The 17,979-nt window shown below is 40.5% G+C and overlaps 2 protein-coding genes and 2 long non-coding RNA genes across 4 annotated transcripts; 2 read left to right on the plus strand and 2 right to left on the minus strand.

The window, feature by feature from the left end:
- Positions 1-20: 20 nt before the first annotated feature.
- LOC122323539 lies at positions 21-1,851 on the minus strand. Its single transcript, XR_006247021.1, has 3 exons — positions 1,452-1,851; positions 1,276-1,329; positions 21-193 (listed from the first exon to the last, which is right to left on the minus strand). It is a non-coding gene; the product is annotated as an uncharacterized LOC122323539 (long non-coding RNA).
- A 178-nt stretch (positions 1,852-2,029) lies between these two features.
- LOC122323533 (homeobox protein Hox-A2a-like) lies at positions 2,030-4,227 on the plus strand. Its single transcript, XM_043217424.1, has 2 exons — positions 2,030-2,802; positions 3,262-4,227. Exons 1-2 carry the CDS (start codon positions 2,433-2,435, stop codon positions 3,972-3,974), a joined length of 1,083 nt encoding a protein of 360 aa, XP_043073359.1. The 5' UTR covers positions 2,030-2,432; the 3' UTR covers positions 3,975-4,227.
- LOC122323540 lies at positions 3,508-5,535 on the minus strand. Its single transcript, XR_006247022.1, has 3 exons — positions 5,213-5,535; positions 3,736-3,887; positions 3,508-3,649 (listed from the first exon to the last, which is right to left on the minus strand). It is a non-coding gene; the product is annotated as an uncharacterized LOC122323540 (long non-coding RNA).
- Positions 5,536-5,994: 459 nt separating this feature from the next.
- hoxa1a (homeobox A1a) lies at positions 5,995-8,091 on the plus strand. Its single transcript, XM_043217425.1, has 2 exons — positions 5,995-7,051; positions 7,231-8,091. Exons 1-2 carry the CDS (start codon positions 6,409-6,411, stop codon positions 7,581-7,583), a joined length of 996 nt encoding a protein of 331 aa, XP_043073360.1. The 5' UTR covers positions 5,995-6,408; the 3' UTR covers positions 7,584-8,091.
- Positions 8,092-17,979: the final 9,888 nt, after the last annotated feature.

The following is a 17,979-nucleotide window of genomic DNA, read 5'->3' on the forward strand; positions in this document are numbered from 1 at the left end:
AACGGGGGAATACAAAATTAATATATCATTAAAATGACAAAGACCTTCGGAAATAGGGAGAGACGACCTAATACTAATGGATGTGCTGAGTTTGAGTGGTACGCCGTCAATTCCTGCAGTCTTGCAGTCCGCAAAAAAATGCTAGAAATCCCATCCATTGTCGTGACAGTCTCTTACAGGCCTCCAGCGGTGCCTGTGGGGGAAAAAAATACTTTAAAACTCTGAAATGCTCAAACCTGGCCATGGCTTAGACGAACAACAGTGCAGTGTATAACAGACAAATGTAATACAGGCAATATAGAGGGAAAGAAAACACACCAAAGCAAAATTTCCAAATCCAAATTTTTATTGTTATCAGTAATAGTCGTCAAGATTAACGCGTAATCCTAAACTATTTTAAATCTAAATTTAAAAACACGTTCTTTAATATCAATACCGCACTTTCTTAATTTCACTTTTTAAATGCGTATGATTAACAATCTCGTTGTCGTTGCCTAGTAGCTACACTGGTTAGAAGGAGAATCAACCAAATATTATTTAAAACGAAAAGCCCTTTTTCACTCCATAGCATATTCAGCATATTTCTTATATAATGTTATAGATAAATGCAATGCTTGGGAATTGTAGTTTTCTGTAAAATGCCCTGATATAGCATAACGTAAGCAGGAGCTTGCGTGAGACAGAGTTAATTTAGGCCGTTGCCCCAATATGTGGTTCTAGGTTTCATGGGAAAAACAGGGCCATGTTTTCACCGACTTGGAATGAGCGCCACCTCCCACATAGTAACCTCTTTTCTAGGCTACTTCAGATACGCGCTTTCTTTCGTTTATCAATTTATTACGGTCCTTGCGCGTAAACCCGAAAACGCCAGGTCACTTTTAGTCTGCATTTATGAAGGAGAAAAACACGCAAACCCCTTAAATGGAGCTTTTTCCTCTCTGCTCGTTCTGCCAGGATTTGTTCCTCGTAGAGTTAGAAGGTTTAAACGTGTTGTGGGGGCATGAGGCTGTCAGACCTTTTGGCGAGTAAGATTGATCGCGTGCATGCTTCTAGAACTCTTTGTTTAGTATATAAGCACCGAAACGACAAACGACCAAAAGTACTGGTTTCCCTTACGTTAAATAATACGACAAAATAAATACTTTCAAAATGTTAGTGTAAAATCCCCTACCTGTGTGAAATAAAACAAAATGTAACAAAATTACTGAAAGATCTTTATTGAGCCTCGTTTAAAAAAAATAACTTGTGTTTACCTTTTACGTTCAAGCGACTTACCAGCTGAAACGTCGTGAAGCGATCTGTCACAGAGCCAAAAAGATTCATAGTAGTCTTCACAATGCCAGGTTTAGAAGTTAGATTAGGAAACGAGAGGTAAAGTGTTGTGTCATATTAACAAGATTAACAAGGGCAGGGTTGAGGTTTAATGCGATAGTAAGGTTTTTAGTACTTACTCTAATCCCCACTGTTCAAACATTGCAGGTATGCTCGGAAACAAAGCTTCCAGTTGAAAACATCTGGTGTCAGGAAGCCTTTTACTTCAATTCACCGAGAACGACGTGGGTCCCCACTGAAGAGAGCGCGAGCCAGCGTGCGCAAAATTTGCATTTTGTCTTGCGCGTTATTTTGTCAAAACTTAATAGAGCTGGGTGGAATAATAACGCATTTTTATCTATCCTCGATGACCTCATAAAATGTTGTCTAAGTGGGGTCGTTTTAAGGAGCTGTGCGTTTTTGTCTAACCGGTGCATCTTAGGAATCGATAGGCGGAAAGTTACGTCGATAGATTTGCGCGTGGGGGGAGGGGACGCGCGATTTCGATGTATTTACGTCCAGTATTAATAGTACGAAGGTCTAGGCTGAAACAGCTGTCTTTTCAAGCCGAAATAAGAAAAAAAAACATTTTCTGTCAGTAGCAGGCTAACCCATTTGGCAAATGAACTGGAGCGAGATGGATTCCCTCGCATTACTTATGAAACCATTACGCAGAGAGAATGCGCGTGCCTGTGCAGCAGGGGCAAAAAGGAGGTTCTAATTCCGGTTTTGAGATTGACAGTGAGGTTTCAGAGCCATCGCCTTCAGCGAAAGCAATGACTCCGATGTACATTACAGCAGTGACCTCCCTGTCAAGAAAGGAGTTGCTCGAAGAAGTTCTACGGATCGATCTTTCGAGCTGGATCCTTTTGAATAAACCCCAAATCGCCATTGGGTAAAGGTAATCATGTGACACGTCTTTTCCGTTCGGTTTCAACCGGGTTCCTTTTGAATGAATATTGTCAATAATAAGCGGCCCGCACACGGGCATGTTGTCAAATAATTTGAATGTTTTTTGCACATAGCCTGCTTATTTTAATTGAGAGCGAACACTCGTGAACTTCAGCGAAGCCACACTTTCCCTATCCACGCTCTCGGGGCGTGAGACAACAGGTTTTGCGATGAATTACGACTTTGAGCGTGAGACGGGTTTCATCAATAGTCGGCCATCGCTCGCGGAGTGCCTTACTTCTTTCCCCCCTGTTGACGACTCGTTTCAGAAGTCATCAATCAAAAGCTCAGCGCTCACGAACCCTCGCCCTCTTATCCTGCCTCCTTTCGAGAGCAACGTCCCGAGCTCGAGTCTCGGGACTCGGCCACGCCGCGCAGGGCCCCGGCACGGCGCGGAAGGGGGAAGCCTGCTACGCGCCAGATCTCTGACCCGGGAATACCCGTGGATGCGCGAAAAGAAGACTAGCAAAAGAAAGCGTCCTCTCACACCGACCGGCTTCTCGACTCCTACGGCGAGAGTCATTTGCTTCTCTCCAAAAGGTGAGTTTTAGGAAAAACCTAAACGAAGAAAGATGGGAAGGATTAAGGTCATTGGAGGTCTGAGAGAAAATGCGGTGTATGTGCACGCTATTTACCTCATATTATTCTCATTTACCACCTCTGTAATTTTTTTTGACTCTGTAGCTTAATTCAAATCAATAAGATCTGATGTCTGACGCGTAACGGAGAATGATAGATCACTGTTGTGGCGGAAGGGGCCACTCAGGCATTCATTATAAGATGGTAGTCGGTACCACGCACACACGGTGATGCTGTTCGCAGAATACGATTTTATTTACATTTTTTATTACAATGCTTTTTCAGTTAGCCTTATGCAATTTACAATTAAGGTTGCGGTAGACAAATACCAGGTGTTGTCGTGCTCCCGTGTCATGTGTTTGGCTAAGCAACATAACAAGTGTTCGCGGGTTCCTCTGTGGACTTTTTTTTTTTTTTCAGGCTCACCCGAGCTTCCCGAGGGCGGTTTTGAAGGAGGTTCGCGCCGCCTGAGAACGGCGTACACAAACACGCAGCTTTTAGAGCTGGAGAAAGAGTTCCACTACAACAAATACCTCTGCCGACCACGCCGCGTGGAAATCGCCGCGCTGCTCGACCTTACGGAGCGCCAGGTCAAAGTATGGTTCCAGAACCGACGGATGAAACACAAACGCCAGACCCAGCCTAAAGACGTCCACGGGAAGCTAAGCCAGACGAGCGTCGGGGAGGACAGTGGCGCACAGAGCGACGAGGACGCTTCCGTTCGTGGCCTCGGTCGTGGCAGATTGGGCGCTGAGGACGGAGAGTCGGACGCTTTTCTTAATGACCTGTCAGGCGTCTCTGGGCAGTCCTGTAACGATAACGACATGCAAACTTTTGAAATGTTTTCCAACAGCTTTGTGGAAAGAAGTCTAAAAGATGTTTCCAGCCAGTCACCTACTGCTCCAGGGAAGGGGATAATGATATGCAACCGATGCGCCAGTCCGGACAGTCGCGTTCCCCCGCAGGTTATGGACATATCTGTGCAGGATTTTTTTTCGACCGACTCGTGTTTGTCTGATGCGGCTTCGCCGGAGCTGAACAGGTCTCTGGAAAGCGCAGATGGTGTTTCGACAGACTTTTATTTCTTTACGGATTCTCTGACCACAGGTGATTTACAAAATGCAAACTACTGATTATGGAAGTGGAACGGTGAACAAATGAAAGGATAAATCGGGAGTTTAAATGATTTTTTTGTTTGTTTGCAATATGCGTGTAACTGATGCGATTATGGTTACATATCGAAGGTAAGCGATATAGGCTAACCCTGTATTTAGTAATACATAATACATCTAATGCATTTATAACAGAATTAGTTTAGATCACGTTTATTTCTGTATCGAGTGCTGCTTATTTCTGTAAAAAATAAACATACTTTGTAAGTACAAATGTCAAGACAATATTCTGTTCTCAAATTAATAGCAATTGCAAGAACATATCATTTCCAAGTAGCTATATATGCTTAGTCCCTATAGGAAATATAAATCCATTATTATTAAATTAATAACATCCAAATTAAATTAAATTCACGCCTACTGCAGTGTTCTTTTGCACAAGTCACACAAATATGTGTGAAACGTACATTGATTTGGTATCCTAATTTATTTTTATTTTATGTGCATTACGTGTTTTTCATACTGAAATATTATTAGATCGCATAAACAAATTAGTACTAGCTAAACACTTCACGTATTAAAATTTCTAAATGAATGTGCACTGTAAACATACTTGTCATAATAGTATGTTGTTGCCAGTTTTTCACGATGAAAAGTAAGAAAATGTATTCCTTCCGTATTTTATAGTTAGTCTACATACTAATGTGCGAACTTTTTCAAAACATTAATTTAAAGTCGAAATTTAAATGACAAAACCGCGTTCAAACTCGGCTTCTTCGCTGGAGCCGGGCTCTTTGTCTCGGACTCTTTTCTTCGCTCCGCGTGGGGAAATGCCGAGGATGTTTCTTTCCATAACGAACTCATGAATCAAAGTCTTTCAGGCGAGCTGACAGCACCAAGACAATCGGTGCCTGTGAAAAGTCTGCCCAAATAAGTGTTTTCCCTCAATGATTATCATTAAGAAGAATTTGGATCCCGAAGCACAACCCACGTGCGCGGATAATAATTCATTTTTATTGGCGTTTTAACACCCGGCATTAGGATTACACAAAACACTCATAAACTACATATTTCATTGCGCGTGGCATGCGCTATTTGTCTTTGTCTCTTTGAAGTTTTTTCTTGTCCTTCTAGCTTGACTGAAATAATGTGTTCGAATGGTTTATGAACCCTATATTTAAAACTTTTCAAACATTTCCGATATCAATAAACCAGCGTATTGCTAATGACAAAAGCATGTTTTTGTTCATGTTTCTCACCCACACGCTTCCCACAGCCTACATCTTTCTCGAATGAGTATCTTCCCCGAATGTCCCCCCAAAAGCTCTGCAAGATTTAGTTGGTTCTTCTTTTTAAACTTCAAATGACGGATTCGTAGTCACGTTGTGTTTAAACGCGTTGTTTTAGGGTCTCATTTGTACCGTGTTAACAGTCTGGCTCGCTACAAGATGAAGAATAGCCACAATAAACAAACAGTAAGCGCATTACAACAGCTGCTATTTTTTCCCGCCTTGTTTGTCAGGGACCACGTTTAAAAGACGACGTGTTGAGAAGACGGGATGAGAAACACTGGGCCGCCTGAAGCTTGTGGAAAGCGCCATTTTGAGGACAAAAAAAAAAACAACATTGGACGTCTCTGAAAAAAAAAATCTCCTTTTCATCCAGAGGGGGCGCACTCCCACCCCCAACCCCCCCCCTTGCTCAATTATAGGCTGGGACATAGGGAAGCACTTTCGTGTGATAACTGATGACTCCTGATCAGAAAACATCATTCAGCAAAGCAAGCAATTGTTTATTAAGGAATATTCAGCTTCAGTTGTTATGTTTACAAGGATTTTAAAACAAAAAAAAAATGATTAGGTTAAAGCAACGAATGCACGGTTTGCTATGCAGGCTTTTAACAAACACAATCAGTTTATCATTTAAAGCACTTAAGATGCATAGCAAGCTCACAAAAGCACGCAACTGACTCAAAACGTACAATACACCAGAATGAGATATATGAGATGTCCCTGTGTTTTGGAGCTCATCTTACCTGACGGATTTCTTCCACGTATTTCCCCACACCGATGTGCTGCTGCTTGGACGCTGTCTGTGAAACTGCATCCCTCCCTGCTGCTCTTCCAGCGAATGCATCCTTTCGATGGGGGATAAGGTGGGCCTACGTCACGCTGATCGACAAGAGGTCGGCATTTACATAAGCCTGGTCTTTAACGACAACCTGTCAGTGCAAGGCCACTTAAGATCAAGATGAGACAGAACAACTGATCACTGGCTGACCCAGCCCACGTGACTGTCACTGGTCATTCATATCACCGGCGCGCGGACGCCCCCCAATCCGCGACTGATTGAAGGAGGCAGAAGCGTGGCGAGTGCTACCACGTTAATCAGTCCCCGGGCCCAAAGATCTGTCAGTGTGGCAGCCACGCGCAAAGACGCCCAGGAAGATGCCACAATGAGCACATTCCTAGATTTCTCGGCCATAAGTGGTGGTGGAGATGCGGGTGGCGGGGGCTCGTGCTCAGTCAGAGCGTTTCATGGCGACCACGGACCACTTTCAACGTTTCAGTCATCCTGTGCTGTCAGGGTAAATGGCTGCGGCGGGGACGAGAGGTACATGTCCAGTAGATCATCCCAAGACGCAATTAACCCTCAGCCTCACCAAGCCGGCTCGTACCAGTCCCCCGGGACCCTGTCAATCACCTACAGCGCCCATCCGAGTTACGGGACTCAAAGTTTTTGCGCCGGATACAGTCACTATGCCCTAAATCAGGACGTGGACTCGTCTGTGAGCTTCCCCCAGTGCGGCCCGCTAGTTTACTCTGGAAATATTTCCTCCACGGTGGTGCAGCACCGTCACCATCGCCATGGTTACAGCAGCGGAAACGTTCACCTCCACGGCCAGTTCCAGTACGCCTCGGCCACGTACGGTAATAGCTCGGATCAGGCAAACCTAACGTTCGTGGCGGGCTGCTCAACTCCGCTATCCCCTCTGCACGCGGCTCATCACGACTCGTGCTGTTCACCCCTGTCGGATGGCGTGTCACCAGGGCAGACGTTTGACTGGATGAAGGTTAAACGGAACCCGCCGAAAACAGGTGAGTGGCTAGAGAAAACCTTCACGTGGTTTTACGGATGAAAACGAATTTTGCGATTACTGGCTTGATGTTGCTGTGTGAACGTCCGCGTAAAAGTCTGGGAAACTGGCGCGATATAATTAAGACGTGTTTATGCACGCGCGCTGTCATTTATTCGTCTGTTTGTCGTCTCTCTTCAGGGAAGGCTGGGGAGTACGGATTTGGCGGGCAGCCAAACACCGTGCGCACCAATTTTACCACAAAACAGCTGACGGAGCTCGAAAAGGAGTTTCATTTCAATAAGTACTTGACCCGCGCGAGGCGGGTGGAGATCGCGGCCGCGCTCCAGTTAAACGAGACTCAGGTGAAGATTTGGTTCCAAAACCGCCGCATGAAGCAAAAGAAGCGAGAAAAGGAAGGTCTTCTGCCCAAATCTCAGGCGGAGACGAAGGATGGCCACGAAAAGCAGGAGGACGCGTCCGAAAAGTCACTCTCCGCACCACCCACCCCCTCTCCCTCTTCCCCGACTGTAGACGCCTACACCTCGAATTAAAAGGCTCCCGCGTTTGTTCTGACAACCTGTTAATGTTAGTGACTCTCGTGTCAAGGTTATTGTCAAAATCGTCATGTGACATTACAGAGACCAGCGGGCGATTTACAGATCAGTATTCACCTGTGCTGCTTTGCGTCGTCGTGAAATGACTTTTAATCGTCTTAGGGCACATCGTCGAGCACCTAGAAATAAGTTTCCTGCACTTATTTTCGTGCACAGCAAGAACAAATGCACTTTTACACGTCTTTGGTCGGACTTGCACCACTTGTCAAAATACCTACCTCAAGAGCCAAAGGAAGCAGTGCAATATATTTAAGAGACGAATCGACTGTATGTTTCGCCGAAGGCTTGTTTCAACGAACCTGACGACTTTTCTGCGTCGCGTTAACCCTGATGTCGTGTGCGCAACGCGACGCGCAGCTGGTTGTCATCCGGTCGTAACTGAGTTTTATCAGTCAAAGATAAAGGCTCAAGTCTCCTTTAGAAACATGCTTTAGAACACGATCAAGATACGGGTGAATTAAATGTATGAATTAAAATTTTACTAAATTACACTTTATTTGAACGCTGGTGTTTTACTCGTGATGGTGCCTGTCAAAATATTTCTTGCTATCTCGTACAAGTTATTTGTATAACCTTTAGGTACATGTCGCCAAATAGTTTTTTTTTTTTGTTGTTGCCTGTACTGTTTGTTTGATTAATCGATTTGATAGTTTGCATAGTCTCAATCCACAGATAACTCGCTCCCTGGCTCTTTAACTGATATATGCATCCGCGCGTGGTTTCCTCCTCAGGGACGAGGCTATGTATTGGCACATGGTAAGCACGTTTATCCACGAAAGAGGATGCGCGATGCTGTCGCCGTCGTTCGTGATGACAACCCTATTGACCTGTTAGTTCATGGAATGGAAACGGAGGACAAGGGGAAAAAAAACAAAACAAAGAACATCGATTAAATCATCTCGGCTATCGACAAGGATGAGTCAGTCTGACCCCGGTGTGTTGATGACATGTCTGATTCCTCATATCACAACCTACCATGTGTCGAGTGAGGCGAGCAAAATAACGAGGAGAAAGTTTGAATAACACCTGAAAAGTCAAACATCACATTCAAATAGACTTCAGATAGCTTGTCAATTCCTCCTCCCACTCTCTCTCTCTCTCTCTCTCTCTCTCTCTCTCTCTAATTCACACACTCTCAAATACAACTATAAAGGCATGACCAAACAGTTGCCCATCGAGCACAGAAAGTGTTTTCTAAGATCCAGTCGCATGCTGTCTTTAAAAAAAAAAAATTCTGTTAGCTAATAATAAAAAAAAGCACAGAGAGCGCGCAATTTTCTCTTCCCCCACAGCGGTCCTGTTTGAGCTTCACCTTTACCTTAAATCCGCCTGAACGTGAGGGTTGCGTGTGAGTCTGCATGGAGCCTAAATATCTCCTGGTCTCTTGGGTGCGTAAATTCTTCTTACTAAGAAGCGACTCGCGTTTGTTTTGTTGATGTCGAGAACGATAACTGTGTCGCTGTCGTTTCTAAAACAATGCAAAATGTCAGTTTATATATTCAGATTAATAACATCACAGGAAAAACAGCATAAGTGAGATTTTTATTTACATTTTCGGGCACGGGCACACCTTCGGGCGCATTGAAAATGCCGCGCGCTATCGACGTGTCCTCAAGCTGGAGTTAAAAATATGAACGCAAAAGAAGGCCATTTAAATATAATAATAGGCCTAGTAAAAAAAAAAAAACGATTGCATTTTTTATTTCAGTGAATAACTTAATGCACTTCATAAAAAGTTTACAACTCGATAAAACTATCTATACTTTTTTTTTATCAAAATGCAAAAAAGAGTGATACAATAAAATAACTTTTTAGATTTATCTAATTATTGTTAATCTAATTTTCCGGATTCTACATAAACAGAGGAAAGAATTAGAAGAGATAAACGCAAATCAATCGAAAATTTCCATTTAGAGATTTGAATTGAAGCCCGTTCCGTCTCTAATGACCTGATTTAAACAGGACTCGTGACTGGGAAAACACAAACGCGATTATATTCTTTGCAGTTCAGGCACGACGAAAACAAAAACGGTTGCATTAAAGCAAAGTAAATGTTAAGAAATGACACGTTCGTTATAAAGCGAGCGTGCTTGTATCTAGCAAAAATTTAATCGTGGGGTTGACCGTGTTTTTGAGGAGAAATAATAATGAAGATAAGTATTAAAAGCTAAATTTTGACATTTTCATAAAAGGGATGCATGATCTACTGTTATTATAATTACCGAAGTGGCGCGTTTGTTTATTCGTTGAGTTATTTACCGAAAGAAGGATCAGGGATTTAGAGAAATACAGAAGCTCTTGACAATCAAACTTCATTAAACATTCGGGTCTTAAGCTAAATATTAAAGAGAGCAAATGAACGAAAAGAGCGTTCGTAAAAAACAGAACGCGTTACAAATAAAACACTGAATTTACCTCTTAATTATTCCCTAACAACAGAAATAATAAACACGTTGAATAAAAGTAACATTATTGTTGTAAAATGTATTCTTTCAAGCGAATATTAGTTTCTACAGACGAATGGCTTTTGAAATCGAGGAGAGATGCGACTTTGCATTGACCTGACCCTCGAAAGAAAACCCCGGGGTCACTGAATGGTCACCGAGCCCTGAGATTATTGTCTATACCATTTCCACACTGAGTGCTAAATTTATACTTTTAAATAAAAAAAAAAAATTCACAGCTCTTTACATGTAAGGAACACAATTCCTTAAGGTGTAAAATGCTTAATTGAACATGTCTATACTCAGGCGTCAACACAAAGTAATGCTTAAAAGTCTGAAGTCCATTACAATTTGGAAGAAAAATAGATGCATTTTATTTTAATTTATGTATTTATGTATGTATTTATTTAGACAGAGATTATCGGGATAAGAGGCATTTCATGTCAAAGAGTCAGGAGTTTGGTCATGCAGTCATTTTAACATGTGAACCTAAAAGCCATCAACAGTTTTCGGTAACACATAAATGTATTATTTATTATTAAAGTATATGAATATTAAGATGAATGACAGACTTTATGTGGGCGACTGGACGAAACGTTTATAGCAAAAATTGGCCATGTATTGTTTTTTTCACTTCAGTCATTTTAGACAGGTTGCTGAAATAAAGTGAACACCTGTTGGTCACTTTGGATTATGTGTGAGAAGTAGGGTATAAGAGGGGGAAAAAGATAGCTTGGCTGTTTAATGCGGACACCGCAACGTTTGTAAAGCATTGTTTTAAACCCAAAAACTGTGCTATACGTTTTGTTTCTATTCAGTCTCATTATTAAAAGTTTCACTGATTTATGGTCTCCTGTTTTAATGGAAAGTATAATTAACATTAACCCGCTCAGCGAAAGAACATGGAAGAATCCAAATTCAGAGGAATGCAGCTTCACTGTCAACTGGTTAAAGAAACAATTAAGAATCAACACAAAATGCTTTCATTTTCTCATGAGTCATGATAACATAACACAAAAAGTGTCCGAAACAGTTCAGCAAAAAATAAAAATAAAAAAGGAAAGAGTATTAAGCATAATACACACTCAGATACAAACTTGGCAACACATACATAGCAAAAACATGCTTTCTTCAAAGATCAGACTCTTTCTGTTTCTTTTGTTCATATATCCTAAAACTACTACAACTAAAAAAAATGCCCTGGGCAGAAATATTTTTTCAAGTACGATAGGGAAGAATTTAAATGAAAGTATAAAACTTCTCTTACAGGGATTACACGCTTGAATGCCCATGCTACTTGAGTTTCAGACATTTCCTGTGACGACAAAAGCAAAAGCATGAGAAAGCGTCCACAAATGTCCAGTTAAAGATCGCGCTGGACCGCACGTAGAAAGCCGAAAATGAACGTTTTAAATATTAGCTGCAGTTGTACTTTTAAAACGAGACGCGGGTTATAAAAGCACTTTCACTTTAGTGTCAAGCTTCTGTGTTCATGTGATTATATAGTAATCTGTCCTTTCAGTAAAAGGAACTGTACTGTAAAAACACAATATGCACAGAATTTTACTCTTGCTGTCACACACAAGGCCTGCTTTTTTATTTTAAATTAATAAAAGCAGAGCTGATACGAGAAGAACATTACAAAGGGGTGTTCAAGCGAGCATCAGATAGAAAAAAGGAAGAAATGGGGGGTAGAGAGAGGCAGATAGAGTAAAAAGGACAGAAAGAGAGAGGTCCATCCATCACACTGTCTTAACCTCATAGTGACCCCAGCCTGGCAGCCAATGAGGCACCTCCCGTCTGTGCAGGAGATCGGGTAACCGTGGAGATGGACTGAACGTTTTAGCATGCTCTTTTTGTGCGATCTGTCAACACCTTCCAGAACGTCTCACTACAACTTAACTGATGTGAATGCCACTACTTGATTTAAATCACTGCATCCACAATAACTTAAATAAACCAAGAAGCTCTGATTACATGCATATGAGGACACGACCATAAACATGCAGGAAAACAAATGTGCACGCAAGCTGATATATATTAATTATGGAATATTTCTTATCTGACCGGTCAATATAATCATACGTTTAATAGGCTAATCGACGTTTCTGATGCTTTGTATAGATGCATGGAATAGGAATGACTTTACAGGGCCAATTTTGAGTTGTATGCCATGACCTTTTGCTGACATTAATAGTGAACAGACAGGCTAATTTGAAGACTTACAGAAAGAAAAAATTGCTTAATGTATTTCACAATGGCAAAGAAACAAACTAATAAACAATTTTGCTTACAAAAACAGACTGAAATAGTGTTTTTTAATTTAGAAAAATCACACTTTATTTTAAGGTTCAGTTCTTGCTATTAACTAACTAGAAATGATGTTATAACTATTAAACTAATTAGCTGCTTAATAATTAGGTAGTTGTTAAGATTAGGTATTGGGTTGAATTTTACAATATGGTAATGCAGAATATGTTATTTATAAGTAACAGTCAATATGCCAGTGATATGCATGCTATTGAAATATGTTTTAAAGCGCTTCTGAAATGATAGTGCTAAAATTTCATAGTATTATGGAAAATTAAAAAATATAAATAATACGAAAAATATAATATAATATAATATAATATAATATAATATAATATAATATAATTCTAGTTAAAATTGATTTAGGTCCTTGTGCTTTTGTGTGTGTGTGTGCGCTCAGGTCCTTTAATTTTTCTATATTTAATTGTATTCTTACAGTGTGCAAAAGACTACTGGTCATGTGAAGATACCCTTTAGTGCAAAAACGTAGAAGTAGAAGTAGAGAGGAAATATAGGTTATGAGAAGCGGGGAAGATTTCCATAGTCAGTTATTCCCTACAAGCAAAACCGTGGTTCATCAGATAAAACCGATTCTGTTTCAAGTTCAGCTCACCTGCACCAATTAGCCCTCAGGAAATAGTCTTCGTCGCTTGCAAATCTTTCACACACACACATACACAAAGCATACACAGCCTACACAAGATCCAAATGAAAAATGATGCGCACATGCCTTTTGACAGGCCTACTATTTAAACATTGTCAATGTGGATTTGGCGCAATTTGTCGTCTGTCAGAGTTGTCGGATGCGAGGAAGGGCATATGGAGATTTTAGCTATCGCAAGAGTTAATGTAATCAGTCTGTTTAAGAGACTTTTTAAGAGTCCCGCTCTAAGATTTGACAATATTCTTCCCAACTGTTAATATACATATATATATATACGTGTGTGTGTGTGTGTGCGAGCGCACATTAAGGTCTTCGATGACAGAGATGACCGTTGGGCTGAAGTATGTTTGTCATCATTTGTACATCAAGGTTTTCAAAAACAGCTCCCTGTTAATCCCTACAGTGGTCACACTGCCAGTGTCTGAGTAATAATGATATTCTTGTTCTCAAAAGAATGGGAATGCAGCCCGGGGTAGGTATGACACTCAACTATGTTTATGAACTGAAACATCGTGTCTGTTCACACACCTACTCACTCTCACACTAAATGTCATTTATAAAAAAAAAAGAGAAAGGCAAAGATAGACAAGCTGTCAGACATTTACAGTGAAACTATGCACGAGTAATTATTGTCTGTCCCCTTTAGGCAAAGCCAAGTCACACCTGACGCACACCTGCATGAGCCTGGATTGAAATGCAAACTACATTTCCCACAAGGCAATAGGTGTTCATGGTTGACTGGATGGCTTGAATATGGTGAACATGTCACTAAGCTGAATCATCACCAGGTGCTGATGCTAGAGAAACTAGTTAAGTCTTGCAGGTTTAGCTAAAGCAGACAAGGATATAATAGGATGAACAGGGGTATTCTTAAAGGGACAGTTCAACCCCCCAAAAATGCACATTTTGTCGCATTTCACTCACCCTCATGTCTACCCAAACCAAACCTGTATGATTTTTATTTTCTGTAGAGCACAACAAAGTCGTGCAATGGAAAGTCAAATATCACCTAACACCACAAAATAAAATGTCTTTTTCTCATATTGGAAGAACTATATTTTTAAATCTTCTAATATGTCTGCATTTGTGGTAGTAATATAGCTTGTGACGTTTTTGTTTATGGATGGCCACGATCCATAAAACACACTTACTGACAAAGGATCTTTTCTCATTGCAGTGTTCGTACGCAGACGTCATATAAGAAGACATGTTCACGTCACTTCCATAACTAGTATTGCATTCTCATTTGCCTCAAAAGCCAAACGAAAAATGGCACAATAGCGGTTTATTATAGTCAGTTATAGTCTGTTAAAAAGGGTCCATATGAAGTTATCATCTGTTGAAAATACCGAGATTAATAGAAACCTTCTGGCAATTTCTTTCTTTGTTATTTAGTTACAGACTAAACTATGGATTGAGCCTAGTGTTGTGCCATTTAATCTTACAGACAATGTGCACGAGTAGACCAGAAACGCATTGCTGCTATTTTGTTTAGTGCTGGACCAGAAAGCCTCAGTAGGCCTTTTGTTTTTAGATACTTTGCATAGGCAGCCTAGGTATATATGCAGATCCTGACCTCTTTGGGCTTTTAGGCTCACACCTGTGCACCATTATCTCCCCACATTATAATTTGTGCAACAGCGGCTAAGCGATTCCCAGTACAAGCCAGCATTTAATGACAAAGCTGTCTTTACCCTGACCATCACCGCCGGACGCTGGCAGGGATCATTCCACCGGAGCGTGACGTGTCACCCATGTGTCTGTGTGGCCGCTGATGTGATCTTTAGTCCCCTCATGATCTATAGACTGGCATTTTGGTCGCTCAGACACCAGACCCCAGCGTGCATGCTAAACACTCCGTCAGCCAATATCCTGACAGGAACTTAACGCAGTCACGGCAATACTGAGACAGGACAGGGAGAGGCTGAAGACACAAGCGCCGATAGCCAAATGGCAGCTGGCTGCGCAGAGTCAAATTATTTGAAGGAGGTCAAAAAAAAAACTTTAACTTCGTAAGTTTAAACAATAGCTATTACATACAAATGCATTCATCGGAATAGACCAGAATTAGATAGTGTATTAATCAGTGGAGATTATATTATATTTCTGCGGGGGGGGATGCGATCATGATCAACTCTGTCTTGAAATGAAAAGAAACTTTTGTATGCTACAGATCTACATGTTTGAGCTTTCAAATCATTTCTCCCTGTAATCATTTGTTTTTGCTATATGCCTAGTTAAGTGAAGTAAAGCTAAAGCAAGTTATCTTCTGAAATGTTCATGTTTCGACACGCATTTAAAACTATATATATAACAAACATCTAATCATTGCATACTTTGCATAAACTCATTAAATGGCTAAAAAAAGCCCCTCAACATCAGTGAACACAAGACATTTAAAAACTATAAACATTACGTTGTGTTTGAATTTGAAGAATGAAATGAAGAAAAATATTCATTCAGTATTTAGCTTTGTCAAGATTACAATTCTATGCTGGCTTACTATTGTTTGCATTTGTTTCTATTGCTCTTGCTTGATTTTATTGATAGATTGTTTGGAATGCTTTATGTGTTTAGTTTTTGTGTTTGCTCAATTTCTTTTGATTGTTTTTAATTAGATTATTAGATGATAATACATAAATGAAGTGTGATTCTGCGCAGGGACTACGGATGAAAAACTCTGGTACATTATTAACTTGCAATGTCCTTGTACCAAAAATAAAATAAATAACTAAATGAAATAAAATCATTAGCTGGGGAATAGCCTTGACATGTTATTGACTAATTGCATATTTGAGTATTTTCACATGTATCCCAGTTATTATGGTCAAAAAACACTAAACTTGAATTGCAAGCAAACTTGAACATTACTTTTCACGTCAGAAAGCTGGTCAACTTAGCTTAACACTTTAACTCTGTTTCTATGTTTTTGTACGTGATTAAGGGTTGGAGAAACGGACGGGGTGTGTGTGTGTCCATTTCAGTGCCTTTGGGACCATCTGTCCATCCCTCCATTGACACGTCCATGGAACTGTGAAGTGATCTAAATGCGTGGAGGTGTGCACGCACATGTCTGAGCCTTAGGTCAATAAAGCCCTCATCAGGGATTCCTCGGCTCGAGCGTTTACATAAACAGCCGCTTAGTGGGATTAGCATGGTGTTAGCCTGTTAGCTTAGCGACGTAAACAGCGGTTTAATCCATTCCCAATCTCTCAGGGGGCTGACCAAGATGACCGAGATCCCATTAGGTTAGGATATTTTTTTATCATCCTTAGGTCACTGGTTCACGTCACGATTGAGAGGGCATATCAAAAAGGGCCTATTTGGGAAATGCGATCACTTCGGAGTTAAAACAAGGAGGTTGAAGCAGAAACGTCGCCCTTACTTACAACATCTTACCAATAATAAGGTCTATATACGTAACTCACTACATTAATATGCTCAGTAAATATTCTACTTCCTTTATATAGTAAACAGAAATTTCCCCATCCTAGATGATGCTGAAGGTATGTTAGGAAAAACAACTCTTCAGATTATTATAAAGGGAAAAAGAGAAAAGTAATTAGCCTAAATTAGCTTTGGGTGTTTTCCCCGCTGGGTCCACAGTTTTCATTGTTAATATAGTACTAAAGGAAGACAAAATAGCTCATGTTCTCAAGACTGATATTGTGTGACAGGCCAACACGAGACAGAGTTAAATTACATTTTTTCTCCCAGGAACCATCTTAATGATTGAAAGCACCTAAACTATGCACTGTACAACCAACACCACACCTCTGAAAGAGTTTCAAATGAGAATTTTTTTTTGAAGCCCCGCAGCCACATATAATGCAGAGATGGAGGTAATATGTTTTTGTACATTTTGGTGACCCGCAAGTTTGCAGCTGTGATGTCTGATGCCTTAAGGGCATGTCTCATTTCAACCCCTCTTTATCTTTTGAATGATTATATGTTGATGTGGTTTTCGAGCACACGGAAAATATCTCTTTACTGTACTTTACTTTGGAGACCCTTGTTCCGACTCAAATAAAGTACTTGACTGGACTCTATTTAAGGAGCATAGACCATTATAACACGGAAAGGTTCAAATACACTAGATTGCAGAGTATTTATATTTACTGCTAATTTTCGTTTGGTAATATCAGTTGTCAGCGCTAAGACTAAGACACTATAAATGTGGCAGTAATAAACTGAAAGATTGTATCATCCGTCTCTCAAACTCTCTTTCTTTTGTTCAACAGGCACGCACAACATATTACGGCTCTTGACTACTGTTATTCATGAACTGGAATGCAGAGACTGCATGTCAAAGATTGCCAACCAGCCCGGAGCTACAGTTGCCCTTACACTTCCTTTTTAGATCAAAGTATATGTAAATGTTTTGTTGTGCTTTACCAGTTTTTGGATGTTGGTTCGTGTTCATGCGTCCATGTGAATGCTGTTTTGTAAGGACAATAACCAGCATGCCCAGCAAACCACACGAGGTCATTACTCCAGTGGGTCACGACCTGTGCAAATATTTAGTTCTCTGTATTTTGTTTCCTCTAATCATACCAGTTGATAAAGATAACACCATGCCAAATGACATATTTCATGTACAAAAAAAGTATTAAATATACTAAAGTTGCTACAAAAAAAAAAAGAAAACTATACAAATTTGATGTATAGTTTACTGGCTGTATCTGCTATTAGATACTCAAACACCATAAACTGTTTGCTTTAAGTTACAAATTATTAAAATCAGACATTATGTGATACCTTCAAATCACCATCAGAACATCCCTAATGTTTTAAAACATTAATGTTTTACTCATAAATTCTGCTCTGACAAACCAGAGACTAGAAAAGAGCACAGCAAGAGAGCACTGCTGCCCCTTGTGTTGACTATACATCATGACAACAAGATCCTTTGAAT

This window comes from Puntigrus tetrazona, chromosome 19 (assembly GCF_018831695.1).
Source record: "Puntigrus tetrazona isolate hp1 chromosome 19, ASM1883169v1, whole genome shotgun sequence".
Lineage (NCBI taxonomy): Eukaryota > Metazoa > Chordata > Actinopteri > Cypriniformes > Cyprinidae > Puntigrus > Puntigrus tetrazona.

Excerpts from the sequence above, each read along its gene's own strand:
- LOC122323533 (XM_043217424.1), top strand. The coding sequence starts at position 2,433 with ATGAATTACGACTTTGAGCGTGAGACGGGTTTCATCAATAGTCGGCCA. Across the intron at positions 2,803-3,261 it reads CATTTGCTTCTCTCCAAAAG|GCTCACCCGAGCTTCCCGAG; the intron begins GTGAGTTTTAGG and ends TTTTTTTTTCAG.
- hoxa1a (XM_043217425.1), top strand. The coding sequence starts at position 6,409 with ATGAGCACATTCCTAGATTTCTCGGCCATAAGTGGTGGTGGAGATGCG. Across the intron at positions 7,052-7,230 it reads ACGGAACCCGCCGAAAACAG|GGAAGGCTGGGGAGTACGGA; the intron begins GTGAGTGGCTAG and ends GTCTCTCTTCAG.